At 37.1% G+C, this 23,174-nt stretch overlaps 1 protein-coding gene across 2 annotated transcripts in view; it reads right to left on the reverse strand.

Moving 5' to 3' along the window:
- Mib1 (mindbomb E3 ubiquitin protein ligase 1) overlaps positions 1 to 23,174 on the reverse strand; it is a 93,144-nt gene that overhangs the window by 25,807 nt on the left and 44,163 nt on the right. For both annotated transcript variants that reach the window (XM_028759512.1, XM_028759513.1), the window contains exons 11-12: positions 12,766 to 12,963; positions 9,637 to 9,788 (exon numbers count right to left, since the gene is read on the reverse strand). In XM_028759512.1, coding sequence (XP_028615345.1) covers positions 9,637 to 9,788; positions 12,766 to 12,963 — 350 coding nt within the window. The remainder of the gene's footprint in view (positions 1 to 9,636; positions 9,789 to 12,765; positions 12,964 to 23,174) is intronic.

Genomic DNA, 23,174 nt, shown 5'->3' on the forward strand with positions numbered 1-23,174 from the left:
GTATAGTGACAGCTGAGTGAGGTTTTCCTAGTCTCAGCACAAGCTCAGGGAGAATCTGGGAAATGTAAGTGGAAACATGAGACACCACTTTATTTGGCAGTACTTAAAAAAAAATAGCAGGACAAATGGCAAAGCAGTGTTGGGACCACAGGAAGAACAATCAATAGGCAGAAAGCAAGATAGAAACCTCCTCAGCTTTTAGATCGACAATCGACAGCTGAGAGACTATTTTTTGCTATGGCTGACTAAATATGGTCAGGGAAGAGAGAAGCACAAGAGAGCCTGTTTGCCTGGGAGTGCATGTTTCAAATGCTTAGCTGCTTATAAAGCTCTAACAGCCTAGGCTGTGGCCACTTAGTCGGGAAGAATTTAAGTTGGCCTCTGTGGTGACTATGTGGAAGTCCTGACCTCGCTTGCAGACTTGATCTCTGGATATGACAAGGTAGCTTAATTCCAGATCTACCACTAACCCTGGAAATTCAAACTCCTGTTCCTCCAAAGAATCCCAAAGCAAGAAAGATGCAGAATATTTCCTGTGGCATCAGAAGAACCCAGTATATTCTGGTGGGCACAGGAAACGGAGTGAATGTTCACAGCTATTAGGGGGAGTAGGAGGTGTGTTTGGGGTTTTGCTTGCAGTGTTTTGTTTTAAATCTTGGATTACGAAAATAACATTCTCTGTATCTTTTCCCCTCTTGTGAATCATTTCATCTAACAAAAACCCAGGTACATTCTCTTTGCCACTGTAGCAATCTTCCCATTACTTAACTTTCTCTACATATCTATACAATAATTGATATATTACATTCCAAATCATATGACCAATGTTGATTGAATTTCACAGTGTGTGTTTGCACGCCTACATGCACACATCTGTGTATGTGTGTCTGTCTATGTCTATGAGGAAGAGCAAGGGAGAAAGGTAAATTATGTATTTTTTGTATATTTAACTTGTCTTTCAAATTTATTTTAAAAGATTCTGTGTTCACTTATACACCTGCTTACGTTACCCAGCTCATAAAAGAAGTGATGAATCAGCATCAGTGTGACTCTAGGTCATTACATCTCTTCCCTGTAAGTGCTGCAGAACATTAAGCTCACAGGTAACCAAGCATGAGAACTGACTTGTAAGGATGCTTTTGACTTTCTGCATGCTTATCTAGTATTGACTAATATATATTCTCATCGTTAAATTAATTTATACCTGGGCATAGGCTAATTTTAAAGCTCAAATTGATAATTTAGTTTTAAAATGCCATATAACTTCAAAAATGCACAATCTACCACTGACATTACATCACTAAAGACATAGTCTTTATTGAAGCAACTGTTTCAATTGTGTCTCACTTCTCTAGTAAATCTGCATCCCTGTCTCGAATGCATAATAGCTTCTAAAAGCTACTTCAAGATTTAGGTTATAAAATGTCTCCCCCCTTGTTGACTACCCAGGCCACAGACATCTGCATGACAGTGTGTGGTGCAGTTCTCAGCTGCACTGCTGACTGAGGCCTGTGCTAGCAGCTCACTAGCTTTCTTCAGGGGCTGCAGAAATCCTATTCCCCCACTTTCCTCCCAGCACTCCCTTTTCTATACTTTACCAAATCTCAAAGCTTCTCAAGGTGTCCTTTTGAATTAACTTTCGAAATATCATAGTGACTATAGGTCACTCAAATTATTTTTTTCTTGTGCTAAATAAATACTCAAGGTAAAACCCAAAGATTCACAAACTAAAGTGCTTCTGCTCTTTTATAGAGACTCTGGAAAAGTTATTTCAGTACTTTTCCATTATATTAAAAGCCATTTTTAAAAAGTAATTTCATACAAACCAAGCACATACTATTTGAATTTGCATTCAATGCAAACAAAAACACAACAAAAACTTGCTAAATGATAGTGAGTTTTTAATCTGTTACCTTGAAAATAAATTTCCATTTAAGAACATTAATTCACCCACACAATGAAATGACCCAATTTTCAAAGCCTGTACTAACAGTAACTTGTTTCTTCCAATTAAATAGAAGTATCTGGTTTATAAAATAATTTAAACTAAATTGATTATCATCTGTCTATAAAGGATCTAGAAGCAAATTATAAAGAAGAAAAGGGATATGTGATGGAGAAAGCACCAAGCACACTAACATTTCTGAATATACTGCATCTCTTGGAAAAAAAGGAAGCAGGGCAACGCATGGCAGTGCTTAAAAGAACAAAGAGCAGAAGTGGCATTGACGGGATCAGGTAAATCTGCTGTAGAATTAAGTTTCTGATAAGCTAATCTCTGCACATGATCCAGAAAAGTAATCAGAATGTTCTACTAACAAATGGGAGAAATAGGCTGCTTCATGTTTTCACGACTATCGGCGTAGTAGTGCCTACTCAGAGCACATACTTCTTTATGTACCCATATGAACATATGATGCTATGGAATGTAAAGAAGTATGTATTTTGGGTAGGTAATGTCCGCCGAGAGGAAGCTAAGCTGAAACTAAAGGAAACTCTTTCCAGGAGGATGACCTTCAAACTTTGAATTAACCTACTGTGAAGAAAATGGCCACTGAGAACAGCCCCAATCCGCTTATGGGTGCCAACTAATATCCCTTATATTATACTTAAGAGAAGAGCTCCATGGAAGTGGATTTTAATTTTTACATTAAAACATATTACACTCTACATTGAATACTCGACTACCAAGAGGAAATAGTATTGTTAGCACAAAACAGTGAGAGACAGATCAACCATTATCTGTCATCACAACTGGATGTTTATTTTAGTGTATGGCATCTATCAAATCAGGACCAACAAGTCTAATTAAAAAATAAAGCAACAAAAAGCCGATTTTACTCATATTTTAACAGCTATTCTTCACATGTGGTAAGATGTATAACCTATTATAATCAGAAGACTTTCCAAGCCAAAATTTTCGGTTTTATTATTTTATTTTCTGACAGCTATTGAAACTATAATTTTTAAAGACTATGTTTTTTAAGTATACTGTACACATGAAGTCACTGGCTATTGTCCTTCTCCAGTCTGTTAGTTCTTAACCCAATCTGTACTTTAAATACAGTTAACACAACAGCATGAGAGAATGATAAAAATGACAAAACCCTAGGCCACAACTAAAACATGAACAGGATACATTGGCAACAAACTGTCAAAAATGTAAGTCTGTGTTATCCTTACTTATATAAAATAGTACTGTTCTTCTCATAATGAATTATAAATAACTATATTAGTTATTCTACAGGTCTGGAAGGTTTTAATAATTCTTTAAGAAACAGTTTCACAACTAAGAATTTGTTACAATCCTTAGAGAATACTAGTTATTCATTTATAAAGTAAACTGAAAACTGACTCTGTTGCTTCCAAGTTCAGCTTGTGTCTACGAGTGTTTTGAATTACTCTGAAATGTCACATCCAGCACTTAGATCAGCTGTCCCTTTTGAAGTGAGTACATGTTAAACTCTGGGCATCTGCTGACACTGCTATAACTCAAACACTGCAACTGTCTCCCTGACAGGGATAACAGATGCTGACACTATCAGACGATGTACTATTTTTTCCCATGGCCTCTCCTTGTCCTGATATGGCCAGTACACGAAACTGAATTATCCAAAAACACACTTGAGCAACTGGACTTGCTGAATGGCTGCCATGTAACTACTAAAAATAAAACCAGGCAAGTGCTATCTCTCTTCAGCATTTAGGTTCAGACAACCAAATACCTGCTTCACTATTCGGAAAAAATTATGGAAAGAATTAAAATTACATTAATTTCACCAGAAGCACAATATTTAACAGCAGATATAGAATAGAATACTAAATTTATCTGCATATTGTCTGAGATTGTGTTGTCCTTCTACCACATTAGTTCAAAAATTAAAATTATATGGTATTTCACTCAGCATTCTTTTTTTTTTAAGATTTATTTATTTTATCTATATGAATACACTGTTGCTGTCTTCAGACACACCAGAAGAGGGCATCAGATCTCATTATAGATGGTTGTGAGCCACCATGTGGTTGCTGGGAATTGAACTCAGGACCTCTGGAAGAGTAGTCAGTGCTCTTAACCACTGAGCCATCTTTCCAGCCCTTCACTCAGCATTCTTATTTTACAGACAAAACCATAATTTATCAGACTTTTATTATATGAGTGAGTCAGAAGACATCCTCTTCAGACAGGAAATCTACAACAGGATCACATTAACAAGTGCTTAAGTGTTGGTTTTAAAGTATTGCATGATAGGTTTTAATATTAAAAATTCAGGGCTATAGATAGCTACCATACAATGTATCACTAACCTTATAATAAGAACTAAACAATCTATACTCAAAACAGCACAGAATTTAGTCAAGAAAATAGATCTTTAAGAAGGTTAATTTCTGAACTCAGGGTTAGTATGCCAATCTAAGCAAAAGCAAAGAATGGCACTGAAGACATGTGTGATGTAATAATAAATTAAAGGACAGAGTCATTTTCTTAAAGCCATTCATATCCTTCCCTCCCTTTCAGAACTTGCTAAGTCCTCATCTACCATGCTTAATTAGAAGCAGTACAAAAACATGTAGCTAACATGACCTTTTTTTCAACTTCTAGTTTAATTACTTAAAACCCAAGCTTGCAGGAATGGTGGCAAACAGCTTTAATCCCAGCACTTGAGAGACAGGGGTAGAGAGATCTCTGTTTGAGGCCAGCCTGGTCTACATAGTGAATTCCAGGCCAGCCAGGGCTACATAGAGACCTGAATGAACAAACCAACCTGGGTGATAATTTAGAAGCATTACTCTGAAACACATTATGATTTATTTGTTCTTTTAAATGTTGGTTTTGAAAGGCTATTGTGTACAATTAAGAATTAAGTAAAGATCCACATTCATGTGAGCTGCAAGAATAGCAAGTAGTAGGTCATATGCCTAAAAATGGGAATTTCCTATTTAACAACTGGTACACTAGTGTGGGAACCTCTAATACTTGTCATGTTATGTTTCCACAAAAGAGCATTTAACCTGTTTGGATCCTAAACCAGCATCGGTAATGCTTTGCTAAAGCTGGTAAAATGGAACCAAATCGCCTCTTCAATGGATTTGGTCCCCTTCAACCAGCTGTAGCTATGCATTGATTATCACAGGACAGCCAGCGTTTTGTGACTGTGAATTCCATCTCAACTAATTCCAACCTACTGAATTCATACAGATTGTAATTTAAAGCAAATAACTAACAACTGTCAGTTTCATTTGGAAGAACTAAACTGTGTCTATGTTTCTTAAAAGCTTTATGAAAATGTGTGCTAAAAAGAATTTCAAATAAATTATTTATTTGTGGTCGTGGTATTAACTTTTCATTTTAATTAATAAAATTTTAAAACTATTATAAAAACACTTCAAATTTTAAAAGTCACATTATTAAATTTCTTCTTTTGAAAGTGATAATAAAATGACAAAAATATTTGAGAAACTTACCAAAAACTCACCTAAAAACATGATGGGAATATCACACTACTTCACATGGGCATACATAATTTAAAGATTATTTTTTTAATTCTTAAAAAATATTTAATGTGTATTTGCATGTGTCTGTATGTGGGCATACACATGCCCATGGAGGGCAGAAGCATCAGATCCCTCTGAAGTTACAGATAGGTATAAGCCACCTGCCATGGGTGTCTAAAACTGAACTAACATCCTCTTAAAAAAAAAAAAAAAAAAAAAAAAAAGCAGTATGTGCTTGTAGCTATTGAGTCATCTCTCCAGCACATGGTATGCATGGGTTTTTTTTGTTTTGTTTTGTTTTGTTTTTCTTGGTTTTTTCGAGACAGGGTTTCTCTGTGTAGTCCTGGCTGTCCTGGAACTCACTCTGTAGACCAGGCTGGCCTTGAACTCAGAAATCCACCTGCCTCTGCCTCCTAAGTGCTGGGATTAAAGGCGTGCACCACCACCGCCCAGCTGGTACGCATGTTTTAAGTTACAGAAAACTATAGTAATATTTAGTACTCCAGAAATGCAGTAATGATCTTCAATAGGACTAAGCCTTCAATTCTGCCACTACTTAACTGAGTTTTAGCAAAATGTTGTCCAGGGACAGACTTCAACAATAAACATCTAATTCTTCTGACCCTGAACCTCAAGCAAAGGTTTTGTAACGTTTAAGACAGAAAGAAAATGCTAAAACATTACAACTTACTACTTATGAAGCTCTCCTCACTTGCCAGCTGACAACCCTCACTAACAAACAAGCAACCAAACCACTCTGCCTTTGTCCTTCAGAGAATCAATCTTTCCTTACAAGTCTCTTAGTGCAAAGAAACTGAAGGAGACAAAACCAGAGACCAACAGCCACACAATTTTTTCTCAGTGACTACAAGAGAACTGAAGATGGTTTGCATTGCTTACTAAGCACACATTTCAGCAATGGTGAAGGCCTGCAGGCAGGTGCCTGAGTAACCACGGCTGTATGCTTATCCTAATAAATCTGGCTTTCTCTTTTTATCAGTCTTGATTTACAATTAAAAGTTTACCCAATGGAAATAAAATAACAGGACTAAACTCTAGGGGGAAACATCTCTATAAACATCAAATATCTGGAGATACAGCTCAAAAATGTCTTGCATATACAATGTCCTAGGCTCAATCTCCAGTACCTCCAATACATAAACAAAAACACCAAGTATCAGAAAACAAGACCAATGTTATTCTGAGTTACAATTTCTAACCCTACATACAGATCAGCTTCTAAATTTACAATCTGTTTTGATCTGCACTTTCAAGTCCAGGTCTCAAAGCATAAACATAAGGCACCTAGACATATTTTCAAGTACAGGATAATAAAAGTTTTTCTTCAGAAAAGCACATCCAATAATTATCCCCTATACGATGTTGCTGGTGCACGGCTGAAAAATTAGTTATTAACTAAAAGCAAAGGCAGGAAGCATACTCAGTTTCCACATATATGCAAACACATACAAATACATACAAACATACAAACATACATACATACATACATACACATACATGTGCATATGCAAATTCTGGAAACTTCCCACATTTTCAATCATAACAAGTGAAAATGATTATAAGCAAACTTGTCTTGAGATGAGTATATACAATGTTGAAAAAAATTAATGGGGAGGAAAAATGCAAATGTCCCAAAAAAAAAAAGAAAAACTCTCAAAAACACCAGAGAATTATACTAACTAAAGAAAGTCCAGCATACAATCATACTAAGTAATTCCAGACTGTGTCAAAATAAGATCACAAAAACAGGTTGAAATGTTACAATATGCATGATAGACACATTAACAAGTAAAACTAGAAAATGCTCAAAGAAAGGGAAAATGTAACACATTTGTTAGTATTTGATACTGTATCTTAAAAGAGGGAAAATTTTAGTATTTGGAAATAATAATGTGCCATATCTGCTTTTTTAAAGTAAGAATGAAGGCCCAAAGTCTAGAAGAGTTAACTTTAATAAAATATCTGTTATGAACAAAAAAAAAAGAAAAAGAAAAAGAAACTCAAAACACCCCAATATGGTACTATAATTGATATATATGTTTACATAAACATTTAGTGTTTTACAATAAAATTTGTATATGGTAACCACAGTCATGGCTGCCCAAAATATGTTAAAGAAAAAGGAATAAGGGAGTCATGTAGCTTTAACCAAAAATTAAATTATAATTAATAATTATATAAATAATTGTTATATAAATTAAATAAATAAATGTTATATAAATTAGTATATTTTCCTTTCTTTTTCCTTTTTTTAATCTGTGTATGTATGTGGGTATATGTGTGTGCCACTGTAAACATGTACAGGTCAGAGAACAACTTGGAGAAGACACTTCTTTCCTTCTCTAACTGGGTCCTGGGGAGTGAACTCATGTCATCAGGCAACCTTTACCTACAGAGCCATCTTCTCCAGCCCCTCTCTTCTTTTCTTAATGTCATCTAATACAAATTATCTAGCTGAAGGAGTCACTGTTAACATATTTTCTGAAAAATCCAAGAATTACACAAGAATTAATTCTGCAATTAATTATACATTATCTTCTTGAAATCTGGTAGTGTCTTTACTGTTAAGATTAATTTGAATGTCTCTGTATAAATGTGGAGTATATACACATGAATATGAATATCCCTCGTCCTCAGGGAAAAGGAACATGGAAATGTACATAGTAAACAGACCACACTAAGCAGGCCACACACGAGTAACAAACACCACAGAACTCTAGTGGAGAGGAGGTGGCAGGTGGGAAGAAAGGAAAGGTGGCTAAAATAACATGATCATGAAAGGAAAATGTTTAAGAACAGGAGGAAGAGAGAAGACAACCTACTTTAGACAGTAACATAACTAAAGGGCAAGGCAGGGAGGAAGATTTGAATTAGTGGGAGAAAAGTCAGAGAGAAGGGCTCTAGACACTCAGCCCATAACCCCAGCATTCAGAAGACTGAGGCAGGAAGATAACAGACAGTTCCAAGACCACTTGAGCTACACAATGAAACTGTCTTGAAAAAGAAAAGGAAATGGGCTTGAATACAACCCCAGGAATATAAATAAAATGAGGCTATCACATCCGATCAAAAGCTGGTCAGAGGGCTGGGACCACAGTGCTTCCCTCAAAGCTGCCTAAATACAATCACCAGTAGAACAAGCAAAACATCAAATTAAGGCTTTAAAACTTCAACTTTAAAAAGAACTGAGATGATGCATATATGATATGCTTAGAAGAGGCTTATCATGCGGTAGGTAAGTGATGTCATCACTGTCCTCGTCTATCTTAAGGGTGGAGATATAATAATTACTGTCTCCTTTACACTGCAAATGTAGAGTTCAAGTATTTGTAACCTAAAAAAAATTCAACGTGTACTGGACAAATACGGCCCTTCAATTCACCCCAAACAGGAGTTCCAATAAAGCCCTGCTGTCTTCTGTAGCTACCCTCAAGTGGTCATCCTAAGTTTTAAACATAGCAAAAGTAAAAACTGAAATATGATATAAAATACATTAATGAGGGATGAATATGTAAAATTATTCAAAGAATTAAATAAAAACCACACACATATTAAGGAATTCCAAAGAGAAAGAATTCACAATAGATGAAATTACCAAACACCAAAGTGAAGATTTTTCTAAGTCAATATATTATAGGGTTTTACTTAACTATAAGGAAACATATAAGTTGTTTATGACAACCTTATCATTTGTATTTATCTTCAAAACCAGCCCTCTCAAATTTTAACCAGCAAACCCTTTTAATCTGGTAGAATACCCATTACTCGAATATAATTAAGGTTCCTTGGTATTACGTATCTAAATAATCCAGTATTACAATGACCATAAATACTTAACATCATCCAAATGTGAGATTGGAAGACCTTTCGAAGGATGTTGAAGAAGCAAAAAAATCTTAAGACACATTTAATTACAATCTTTAGATACTTTATATCTATATTCAAGAGACCACTTCATAATACTTATATTGGAGCAACATGTACCTGAATGAAGGCATATTTTCTATAGAGCTTTATCATTCGAAATGCTGAAATTAGCCAAATCTGTCCTCATTACATGAGTAAAATGACTATCACAACCATCTTTAAGTAGCACCTGAAACATTAAAAGAGGACCTTTACCTGGGATTCCCTCTCAGTGCAGCATGATGCAGGGCATTGAACCCATTATTGTTGGTGATGGTCACGTCTGCTCCAGCTTCCAGAAGAACTGCCAGAATGTCATCCCGTTTCTTACTTATGGCATCATGGAGAGGGGTGTCACCTTCAGAGTCCTTTTTTTTTTTTTAAAGTTTAAAGAAGAGACTTCCATTAGTTCTCCTTCCATTGATCACTACATCAACAGGAAGACTTTCACAGTACTACTAAACAAAAGAAGGAGGCTCTCTAACAGCAAACAGCTATCAGTCAGTAATCATGCTCTAGGTTTTTTTTTTTTTTTTTGGTTTTGAGACTGGGTTTCTCTGTATAGCCCCGGCTGTCCTGGAACTCACTCTGTAGACAGGCTGGTCTCAAACTCAGAAATCTGCCTGCCTCTGCCTCCTAAGTGCTGGGATTAAAGATGGATGCCACCACGGCCTGGCTATGCTCTAGGTTCTTATTGGTCTGTTTCTGACAGGCAGTGACGGTGGTGGTAGTTCTTTTTGAGACACATTCTCACACTGCAGTCTGAGCTAACCTTTAACTTACTCTATATAGTTGAGGCTAGCTTTGAACTACCGATCCTCCTGCCTCTTCTTTCCGAGTGCTGGATGACAAGTATGTATTAACACACCCATGCAGAAAGCCTTGGGCTCCATCTCCAGCACCACAGGAAATGGGGCATGACAGTACATACCTATAACCCTAGCACTTGGGAGGTGAAGGTACAAAGATTCAAGGTCATTATCATCTACAATGTCAGCCTGGGCTACAAGACACCTTGACTCAAATATTAAAACAATCAACCTATGGCAGCACTTGTAGGCATCAATACAATGAGTGTACGGACAGTGTTTCCAGCCTTTACACAAATATCAATAATTTTTCGGTTTCCTATATATGCAGCCACCAGTGAGAGTCAACAACTAATGTGTTTTCAGAGGGCAGGAAAGTAGCTACTTGGTTCAAAGTAGAAACAAATCCAATCAAAAACCCTAACTTCTGAAAACTTTTGAAAACCTGTATCTGTGTGTATGGGGTGCAGTATATGGTACAAGAACAGGTGTATGCACCCAGAGAAAGACAGCAGTCACATCCTTCTACTCTTCTCACTCGCTCCCTTGTGACAGCATCTCTGACTACATCAGCTAGGCTGGCTGGCCAGTGAGCTTTGCATCCAGCATCCCAACGCTGGGATTGCAGGCACGCTTAGACAAGCCCAGTTTGTTGTGAGTGCTAAATATCTGAACTCACATTCCCTTGCTTACGTAAGTGCTCTGACTCACTGAGCCGTCTCTTTACTCCCTCAATCTACCTTTTATGGAGGTACTTATCATTAATCAATTTACTTAGCAATGAATTCTAATTCAGCAGTGATCATCTGCAAAAGTGAATTATAGCTTATATACAATTTGTAGTTTTACAAAGTCATATATAGCGTACCCTCTATTATATATCACAGTTGTCATATCCAGCTTGCCACCTGTTTTTTTTTTTTTATAGTTTTTTTCTTTTTTTTTTAATTTCTTTTTTTTTTTTGAACATGAAATGCTTTTTTTTATAGCATGTTTTACAAGGGGAGGGGGTAAGAGGGTCCAGGTGGTGGAAAAGTACAAAATCTTCTTGGCCTGTGCCTTGAAACATGTCATGGTCTATATGGTACACTGCCTTGAATTATGATCTACCTGCAGTTCTTCAGAAGATATGGTACACTGCTTGAGTTATGGTCTGCCACCTGTTTTTTATAAATTAAATTTTACTGGAACATAGTCATACCCATTCACCTATGTATTAGCTATGATTATCTCATTCTATAATGGCAGAGATGTATGGCCTTGAAATAAAATACATGAAAGCCTATAGTACCATCTGCCCTTGTTTAGGAAATGTTTTCCAATCACAGGTACCCACCTACATAAGGTATTCCTAACCCAAGTTCAATCCAACCACCTACCTTCTATCTGGTGGCACTAAAAATATGCAGCCTCTCACCTGAGGTGAACTAATGTGCCCTGGAATACCTTTCCATGGGTTCCTGGTCTATCCTGCTTCCTGATCCCCACAAGAGCTATTTCAAACCACGAGTCTCAAGTATGCTTTCTCTACCACAATCCCTACACATAACTATCTCCCACTTCGAAAGGCTAGTATATCTAAATTCCTTTTTCTTAACAGATCAACATTCTCAGTCTTCCTTGTTCTCTAGTTCTTCTTCTACAAGCAGGATATAAAGCTACATCCTAGTTCAGAAGAGTCATTCCTAGTAACAGCTCGTTGAGCAGTACCTGCTACTCTCTTATACCACTCCTGGGCTTTAGCCACTTTCTAAGATCTAGAATCATTTAGACTACAAGCTATTTAAGATCACAGTGATTGTTCCTGCTGTCTTCTAGTTATTACTGTGTTTTCAACTTAAAGAAAGTAGTTTTACATATTTTAATAGTGCTCAAGAATATTTATTTAAAAGTAATACTCATTAGTTACTATAAATTATTATAAAATGTATTTTAAAATAAATACTTTTATTTAAAACTAATATTTCAAGTCTATTTTGTTAAAGATGATCAAGACAGAAAAAAGGCTAGAAAGAAACTCAAACACTGACATATTATGATTATATGCTATTTTATTTTTCTATGAAATTAAGTACTCATTCATAATTTTAACCTTGTATATGCAAAAAACAGTGTTCATGGACACAGACCATGTTTTTCATATATTCATATGAATAAAATATATATATATATATATATATACACACACACACACACACACACACACACACACACACACACACATATATATGGTTTAAGTTCATCTAGTTGCTAAACTAGCTTAGAAAAAAATCATTTTTAGACAAAATTTTTGTTTCAAGTAGCAGGCTACTTTCCTTCCTACTCTCAATCAGCTTAATATATTTTCCAAAACAGACTTAAACCTAGAACCTAGAATAATAAAGCTACATCGAAAATATTTTAATAGCTGCAAAATAATTTTATATCAGCTTGTATCTTGGATATCCTTAATAATAACAAATTTACTACATAACTTGGTATGTCACTTTAACCAGTCCTACCAATGCCTGCTTAGTATATTCCTCTCAAGTCTTACCTGGAGACTAGGATGACAACCAAAGTCCAACAAAGTCTTCACTACCTGAAGATGACCTTTATTGACAGCAATATGAAGAGGCGTCTGTCTACGCTTATTACGAGCATTCAGGTCAGCACTGCCTCGGTGCAGAACTTCAATGACAGCACCCTCATCTCCAAAGGCTGCATGGTGAACAGCTCGATCTCCATCTTTATCCTGAAGATCAGCATGAAAGAAAAGGAAAGAGTTAAGAAAGAAAATCTAAAGCTATAAAATACCATGAACCAAATTAAATGCAGAAAAGTTGTGGATAAATGAATATAAAAATGACAAATGTTAAAACTAAAGTAAATTACACCATAGTAAACTAAGCCAGTATCAGGGTATTTTACTAAAACAGTAGTACTAGGGATCAAACCTAAGGGTCTCATATAGGGGAGACACATGCTCTACAGCTGGTGCCATCCAGCTCATAACAAAGTCTTTTAGACAGAATCTGACGTTGCCTCAGCTGGCCTTGAGCCCTCCTGCCTCAGTATCCCAAGGCCTGGCATTTCTTGAATGCACAACTAAACCAGGCTCAAGACAACTATACTACTATCCATTGAGTGGTAACAAAAAAGATATAAAACAATGTGGTCTTAATTCCGTTTATGTAAGAACTGGACATTAGTTAATTACATCTAAATCAGATGTTACATCTAAGTGCTGATCATACGTACTTCTGTGTATTTGAAAATGAAAAATCTTACTAAATAATGCTTTTTTAAGATTTAAAAAATGAGCCAGGTGGTGATGGCACACTCCAGCACTCTGGAGGCAAAAGCAGACAGATCTGTGTGAATTCCAGGCCAGCTTGGTTTTCAAACCTCCAGAACAGAAAAGACACAGAGGAAACCCTGTCTCAAAAGCAAACAAATAAACAAACCAACAAACAACACCCCCCCAAAAAAAACAAAGAAAACAAAAACAAAGCAAAAAAAGCAAACAAAACCCCCGAAACTCTATAATTCTCTCAGAGATTAACTCTTGTTTACATAAAAGAAACTATAAAGGAGAAAACGCTTACAATGGACCATAAAGGTAACATATATTATGTATCACATATATTATTTATCACATATATTTATATATAATTAGCCTCATTTCCTTTGCAGAGATAGATATACATAGAGAAGAATACTATAATACTCCTACTATCTTCATGAGAATACTACACTCCAAATGTCAACACCATTACACTTGAAGGTAAGCCTATTCAAGTATTCCTCTAAAACAGTGACTCCCGATATTTGGTTTTTCGAGAACCTGGAACTCACTCTGTAGACCAGGCTAGCCTTTGAACTCTTGAACTCAGAAAACTACTTCTCAAGTATCTCACAACTAAATATTGTTGTAATTAAATACTTCTAAAACAAATGAATAGATACAAAACAAGTACTGATTTCAAGACAGGCTTTGGTTTTGTTTTGTAATATTTGCCTGTTATCTTTCAAACAGGTATCAAGGGTAATATTTATGTAGGAATTTGGTTCAGAAACACTTCTTGAAAAGGTAGGAAATTTCAACCTTGTGGACATTTCTGGCTAAATCAAAATGGGAGTTGAAGAGAAAATCTCTTACATACTGTATGTGTTCACTTGTCAAAAAAACAAAAAACAAACAAACAAACAAAAACTATGACCTATAGGAAAGAACAGAATACAAGACAGGATGTTCAGAAGGCAGAAAAGATTCTAGGATAGAGCTGAATAAGGAAGATTTGAGTCCCAGACATAGAAGACTGACTTCCAATCTCCATCTGCACTTAGGAGCTAAGGTTGTCTGTCCCAGAGCCCTCCACACCCAAATCCTTTCCAGAGAGAGCTGGTCTCCCAGGACTGCTGACACACCTAAGATCACAGGCTCACAGGTCTAGAGGAAGGACAAGCTTCAGTCAAAGACAGCAATATCAACTAACACCAGAGATAACTAGATGGTGATAGGTAAGCACAAGAACCTAAGCAACAGAAACCAAGGCTAACTGGCATCATCAGAACCCAGTTCTCACACCACAACAAGCCCTGGATACCCCAACACATGAGAAAAGCAAAACTCTGATTTAAAATCACATCTTATGATGATGATAGAGGACTTTAAGAAGGACATAAATACCTCCCTTAAAGAAATACAAGAGAACACTGATTTAAGAAAAAAAAAAAAACAGGTAGAAGCCCTTAAAGAGGAAACATAAAAATCCATTAAAGAATTACATATAGGAAAGCAAAACCAAATAGTGAAGGAATTGAACAAAAACATCCATCTAAATATGGAAATAGAAACAATAAGAAAAGCACAAATGGAGACAACCCTGGAGATAGAAAACCTAGGAAAGAGATCAGGAGTCATAGATGCAGGCATCACCAACAGAATACAAGAGATAGAAGAGAGAATATCAGGTACAGAAGATACCATAGAAAACACTGACACAACAGGCAAAGAAAATGCAAGATGCAGAAAGTTCCTAACCCAAAACATCCAGGAAACCCAGGACACAATGAGAAGACCAAACCTAAGGATAATTAATAGGTATAGAAGAGAGCAAAGATTCACAACTTAAAGGGCCAGTAAATAAATATCTGCAACAAAATTATAGAAGAAAATTTCCAAACCTAAAGAACGAGAAGCCTACAGAGCTACAGAGACTGGACCCGAAGATATTCCTTCCATCACATAAGAATCAAAACACAAAATGCACAAAACAAAGAAAGAATATTAAAACCAGCAAGGGAGCCGGGCGGTGGTGCCGCATGCCTTTAATCCCAGCACTTGGGAGGCAGAGGCAGGAGGATTTCAGAGTTCGAGGACAGCCGGGTCTACAGAGTAAGTTCCAGGACAGCCAGGGCTACACAGAGAAACCCTGTCTCAAAAAACAAAAACAAAACAAACAAACAAACAAAACAGTAAGGGAAAAAGGGCAAGTAACATATAAAGGCAGACCTATCAGAATTACACTAGACTTCTCACCAGAGACTATGAAAGCTAGAAGATCCTGGGCAGACGTCATACAGACCCTAAGAGAACACAAATGCCAGCCCAGACTAATATACTCAGCAAAACTCTCAATTACCATAGATGGAGAAACCAAGATATTCCATGACAAAACCAAATTTACACAAGATCTTTCCAGAACTCCAGCCCTACAAAGGATAATAGATGGAAAACTCCAACACAAGGAGGGAAACTACACTCTAGAAAAAGCAGGAAAAGTAATCTTCTTTCAACAAACCTAAAAGAAGATAGCCACAAAAATGTAATTCCATCTTTAACAACAAAAATAACAGAAAGCAACAATCACTTTTCTTTAATATTATTTTAGCATCAATGGACTAAATTCTGCAATTAGAAGGACAGACTAACAGACTGGTAATATAAACAGATAGGTAAACAGGACCCAGCATTTTGCTACATACAGGAAACACACCTCAGTGACAAAGACAGACACCACCTCAGAGGAAACAGCGGGACAAAAAATTTCCAAGCAAATGGCGCCAAGAAACAAGCTGGAGTAGCCATTCTAATATCCAATAAGATAGACTTTCAACCAAAAGTTATCAAAACAGATAAGGAAAGACACTTCATACTCATTAAAGAAAAAAAAAATCTACCAAGATGAACTCTCAATTCTGAACATCTATGCTCCAAATGCAAGGGCATCCACAATCAAAAAGAAAACTTTACTAAAGCTCAAAGCACACATTGCACTTCACACAGTAATAGTGGGAGACTAACACCCCACTCTTGGCAATGGACAGATCATGGAAGCAGAAACTAAACACAGACGGGGTGAAACTAAGAGAAGTTATGAACCAAATGGATTTAACTGATATCTATAGAACATTTCATCCTAAAAGAATATACTTCTTCTCAGCACTTCATGGTATCTTCTCTAAAACTGACAATATAATTGGTCACAAAACAGGCCTCAACAGATATAAAAAGATTGAAATAATCCCATGCATCCTATCAGATCACCATGGACTAAGGCTGGTTTTCAATAAAAAAAACAACAACAGAAAGCAGAAATACACATGGAAGCTGAACAACACTCAATGATAACTTAGTGAAGGAAGAAATAAAGAAATCAATGACTTTTTAGAATTCAATAAAAATGAAGTCACATCATACCCAAACTTATGGGACACAATGAAAACAGTGCTAAGAGGAAAATACATACCTTGGCGTATCTCCAAAAAGAAACTTGAGAGAGCATACACTAGTAGCTTGACAGCACACCTGAAAGCTCTACAACAAAAAGAAGCAAATACACCCAGGAGGAGTAGAAGGCAGGAAATAATCAAACTCAGGGCTGAAATCAACCAAATAGAAACAGAAAGAACAATACAAAATATCAATAAAACCAGGAGTTGGTTCTTTGAGAAAATCAATAAGATAGATAAACCCTTAGCCAGACTATCGAGTGGGCACAGAGACAGTATCCAAATTAACAAAATTAGAAATGAAAAGGGAGACATAACAACAGAAACTGAGGAAATCCAAAAAAATCATCAGATCCTACTACAAAAGCCTATACTCAACAAAACTGGAAAATCTGGATGAAATGGACAATTTTCTAGACAGATACCAGGTACCAAAGTTAAATCAGGATCAGATAAACCATCTAAACAGTCCCATAACCCCTAAAGAAATAGAAGTAGTCATTAAAAGTCTCCCCACCAAAAACAGCCGAGGACCAGAAGGGTTTAGTGCAAAATTCTATCAGACCTTCAAAGAAGTAATACCAATACTTTTCAAATTATTCCACAAAATGGAAACAGAAGGAACACTACCCAATTCATTCTATGAAGCTACAATTATGCTCATACCTAAACCACACAAAGACCCAACAAAGAAAGAGAACTTCAGACAAATCTCCCTTATGAACATCAATGCAAAAATACTCAATAAAATCTTGCAAAGTGAATTCAAGAACACATCAAAACAATCAGCCATCATGATCAAGTAGGCTTCATCCCAAAGATGCAGAAGCAGTACAATATACGGAAATCCATCAATGTAATCCACTATATAAACAAACTCAAAGGAAAAAAAAATCCACATGATCATCTCATTAGATGCTCTGAAAGCATTTGACAAAATACAACACCCCTTCATGGTAAAAGTCTTGGAAAGAGCAAGAATTCAAGGCCCATATCTAAACATAGTAAAAGCAATATAGAGCAAGCCAATAGCCATGATAGTATACTTAAGTGATCCCAAAATTTCTACCAGAGAACTCCCAAACCTGAGAACAACTTCAGCAAAGTGGCTGAATATAAAATTAACTCAAACACATCAGTTGCCTTCCTCTACTCAAAGGATAAACAGGCTGAGAAAGAAAATAGGGAAATGACACCCTTTACAATAGTCACAAATAATATAAAAAACCTTGGTGTGAATCTTACCAAGCAAGTGAAAGATCTGTATGACAAGAACTTCAAGTTAGTGAATAAAAGGAACCGAAGAACACCTCAGAAGATGGAAAGATCGCTCATGCTCGTGGATTGGCAGGATTAATATAGTAAAAATGACCATCTTGTTGAAGACAATCTACAGATTCAATGCAATCCCCATCAAAATTCCAACTCAATTCTTCATAGAGTTAGAAAAAGCAATTTGCAAATCCATTTGGAATAACAAAAAACCCAGGATAGCAAAAACTATTCTCAACAATAAAAGAATTTCTGGGGGAATCACCATCCCTAACCTCAAGTTGTATTACAGAGCAATAGCGATAAAAACTGCATGGTATTGGTAAAGAGACAGGCAGGTAGATCTGAAGACCCAGAAATGAACCCACACACCTATGGTCAGTTGATCTTTGACAAAGGAGATAAAACCATCCAGTGGAAAAAGGACAGCATTTTCAACAAATAGTGCTGGTTCAACTGGAGGTCAGCATGTAGAGGAATGGAAATCAATCCATTTTTTATCCCCTTGTACAAAGCTCAGGTCCAAGTGGATCAAGGACCTCCACATAAAACCAGATACACTGAAACTAACAGAAGAGAAAGAGGGGAAGAGCTTCGAACACATGGGCACAGGAAAAAATTTCCTGAACAGAACATGAATGACATATGCTCTAAGATCAACAATCGACAAATGGAACCTCGTAAAACTGCATAGCATCTGTAAGGTAAAGGACACTGTCAATAGGACAAAACAGGCAACCAACAGATTGGCAAAAGATCTTTATCAACCCTACATCTGATAGAGGGCTAATATCAAATATACACAAAGAACTCAAGAAGTTAAGACTCCAGAGAACCAAATAGCCTTATTAAAATTGGGGTACAGAGCTAACCAAAGAATTCTCAACTGAGAAATACCAAATAGCTGAGAAGCACCTAAAGAAATGTTCAACATCCTGAGTCATCAAGGAAATGCAAATAAAAACAACTCTGAGATTCCACCTCACACCAGTCAGAATGGCTAAGATCAAAACCTCAGGTGACAGCAGATGCTGGCGAGGATGTGGAGAAAGAGGAAAACATCTCTATTGTTGGTGGGATTGCAAACTGGTACAACCAGTCTGGAAATCAGTCTGGTGATTCCTCAGAAAATTGGATATAGTATTACTTGAGGATCCAGCTATACTACTCCTGGGCATATACCCAATAGATCCTCCAACATATAACAAGGACACATGTTCCCCTATGTTCATAGCAGCCTATTTATAATAGCCAGATGTCCTTCAACAGAAGAATGGGTACAGAAAATGTGGTACATTTACACAATGGAGTACTACTCAGCTATTACAAACAATGAATTCATAAAATTCTTAGGCAAATGGATAGAATTAGAAATCTCCTGAGTGACGTAACCTAATCACAAAAGAACACACATGATATACACAAACTGATAATTGGATAATAGCCCAAAAGCTCAGAAAACTCAAGATACAATTCACAGACCACATGAAGCTCAAGAAGAAGGAAGACGAAAGTATGGATACCTCAGTCCTTCTTAGAAAGGGAGAACAAAATAGTCAAAGGAGAAAATAAAGGAAGAGACTAAGTGTGGAGCAGAGACTGAAGGAAAGGCCATCCAGAGACTGCCCCCACCTAGGGAGTCCATCTCATATACAATCACCAAACCCAGACTCTATTGCAGATGCTGGCAAGTGCCTGCTGACAGGAGCCTGATATGGCTGTCTCCTGAGAGGCTCTGCTAGAGCCTGACAAACACAGAGGCAGATGCTCGCAGCCAACTACTGGACTGGGCACAGGGTCCCCAATGGAGGAGTTAGAGAAAGGACTGAAGGAGCTGAAGGAGTGTGCAACCCCATAGGAAGAACAACAATATCAACCAACCAGACGCCCCAGAGCTCCCAAGGACTAAACCACCAACCAAAGAGTAAACATGGAGGTACCCATGGCTCCAGCTGCATACAAAGCAGAGAATGGCTTTGTCGGGCATAAATGGAAGGAGAGGCTCTTGGTCCTAGGAAGGCTTGATGCATGCCAGAGCAAGGAGGCAGGAGTGGGTGGGTAGGTGGGTGAACACTGTCATAGAGATGGGGGAACGGGGGAAGAGGATGGAGGTTTTCAGAGGGGAAACTGGGAAAGGGGATAATATCTGAAATGTAAGTAAATAAAATATCCAATAAAAAATATTAAAAAAAATAAAAAAATAAGACAGTTGCATATAACTAAGGACCAAGTAAACAGCCACGTAGCAGAACTTAGAATAGAGTAATGGGATTATTAAACTATAAACCAGTTGGGGAACATGTCTAGGTATATGGCCTAGGTATTTGTAAATATATTTGAATCATTATTTCCAGGAGCTTCGGGCCAGGAGGAAAAACACACTTACAGAAAACACTTCTACAAAGAAGTTTTGTTACCTATCAATACTGAGAAAGAAGGAGTAGCAAGCAGACAGAAAAGGTTCCATTCTTACATTTCTGAGCAGCATTGTACTCAAGTATCACAACCATATGTACATGTACACACACATCCTAAGAGAGAGACAGACAAAGAGAGAAAGACAGATCTTCCTAACCTAACCATCAATCTGGAATTTTTCTCTGTAATTTTTAAAAAATCTTTCTCTCCCTCTGTGTGTATGAGAGAGAAAGAGAAACAAAGAGACAGTGATAAGACAGAGAGATAGAGAAAGGAGAAATAGGAAGAAATAGAGTGTAAGTGTAAGCTTGTGGTTTTGTGCAAGTGAGTGTGGGTATCCTTGCATGCCAAAGGCATCTTTCAGTCCCTGAGTTATGAGTTATGAGACCATAACTCATAATGTGAGACATTCAATATGTATGCTGGAAACTGAACTCAGATCTTGTACATGAGTAATACACACTCTTAACCAAAGCCACCTCTCCACCCCATATATCTTCATTTTTAAGACTTCTTATTTACCTTTACATCAATTCAGTACCATCAACTAAATAAAAATAGTAATTACTGGGGGTCAGTAATTATTAGGATCAGTGGTTGAGAATACTGACTGCTCTTCCAGAGGTCCTAAGTTCAATTCCCAGCAACCACATGGTGGCTTACAACCATCTGTAATAAAATCTCATACCCTCTTTTTGTGTGTCAGAAGACAGCTACAATATACTCATATAAATAAAATAAGTCTTTAAAAAAATAAAGAAAAAATAGGAATTATTCATGAATATGAATTTATTAGACTTATGATTATTAGAAAACTATTAACTGAAGCTAGGCGTGGTGCTACACACCTATAATCCCAGCACTAAGCAGCCTGAGGCAGGAGGACCAAATTTCAAGGCTAGCCTACACTAATTATATAATGAGTTCCAGGACAGCACAGAATATACAGTAAGTTCCAGGACAGCCTGGGCTATACAGTAAGAGACTCTTAAGACAGACAAGCAGGAAGACAGACAGGCAAGGAGGGAGGAGACAGAATAATGAAGAGAAAGAAAAAAAAGAATACAAACAAAGAAGGAAAGGAAAACCACTAACAGAGGCATGCTATGCAGGCCCTATCAAATTTGTTTATATAAAAACAAATACTAAACATTTTTAAGCCCTGATACATGACATTAAAGGGAACATTTTTATAAACTTAAAGATTATAGAACACACATACACACAAATAAAAGGACAGTACAATTGAATGTTTTCAAGTTTCTCTTCTAAATTGGAAAATCATAGTACCTCAGCTTCAATTCTAAGTTTTACCGCTTTTCTGAATTACTCTGAATAAACCTGTAGCACAGCCTGTTTCTGTGCTGGTACACACAGGGTTCTATGGAGACTAAACCGATTACTACCCCTTCTCTCTTGCCCTCTATCTCCTTTCAACCCTCTAAAACCTGTGCCACTGCAGTTGCCCCATCTTGCCTAACAAAAACCACACTCCATATGGTCAGCAAAAACAGTGCCCTACAGGCAGGCCTGTGTGCACCTACATCCTCTCTGAGTACTCCATGTGCTCTTCAGACTCCACAGTTATTCTTCTTGAAATGATTTTCCAGTCTATTCCTTCATCTCCACCTGCCAGGCCTGACTCATCCCCACAGCTCACTCGACTGCAGTATGGCTGTCCCTCCCTCACTGTAGGCAGACTGACCCCACTGCCATTCTGCTTCACTTCTGCCGTCATTTCACTGTGACAGAAGAAGACACTGAGCTATTTATCTTATCCATTTACTGAGCATTTGTGACTGCTACAGTTTGGAAACTATCAGTGCAAAAGTTCCTGTGCTGGAAGCTTGATCTCCCCACTGTAGAAGCACTTGGAAGAGGTGAATCTGTTAGAGGCCTAATGAAAGGTGATGAGGCCATGAAACAGTGAGGACAGGCCTCACAGCAGTAGGTTACCTTCAGAGATAAGAGTCTGGGTGGTTCTCTCTTACACGATACTTCTATCACTCTATCTATAGTTGATAGTCTAGGTCTTCAACAGTTTCAGTTTTTAAGAGTAAGGAGATCTCTAATAGCAACTTCAATTATGATTCTTGGGAACAAATATCTAAAGCCATTTTGATGGCTGTAAACTTGAGTCCTTCCTGGTATTTAACAGAAAGATTCCTTGCCGGGCAGTGGTGGCACACACCTTTAATCCCAGCACTTGGGAGGCAGAGGCAGAGACAGGTGGATTTCTGAGTTCGAGGCCAACCTGGTCTACAGAGTGAGTTCCAGGGAAGCCAGACAGCCAGGGCTACACAGAGAAACTTGTCTCGAAAAAAAAAAAAAAAGAGAGAGAGAGAAAGAAAGATTCCTTTACATTCATCAATTGTGAAGCCACTTACGTATTCCCCAGTTTTATAGTTTTGTTTCTGTTTTCATTAATGAGATTCCCAAAACTGGACAAAACTGGGCCCTACTGCATCAATCACTAATTAAGAAAACATCCAGAAAGAGAGAGAGAGAGAGAGAGAGAGAGAGAGAGAGAGAGAGAGA

This window comes from Grammomys surdaster, unplaced genomic scaffold (assembly GCF_004785775.1).
Source record: "Grammomys surdaster isolate TR1022 unplaced genomic scaffold, NIH_TR_1.0 126298, whole genome shotgun sequence".
In the NCBI taxonomy this organism is placed as follows: Eukaryota; Metazoa; Chordata; class Mammalia; order Rodentia; family Muridae; genus Grammomys; species Grammomys surdaster.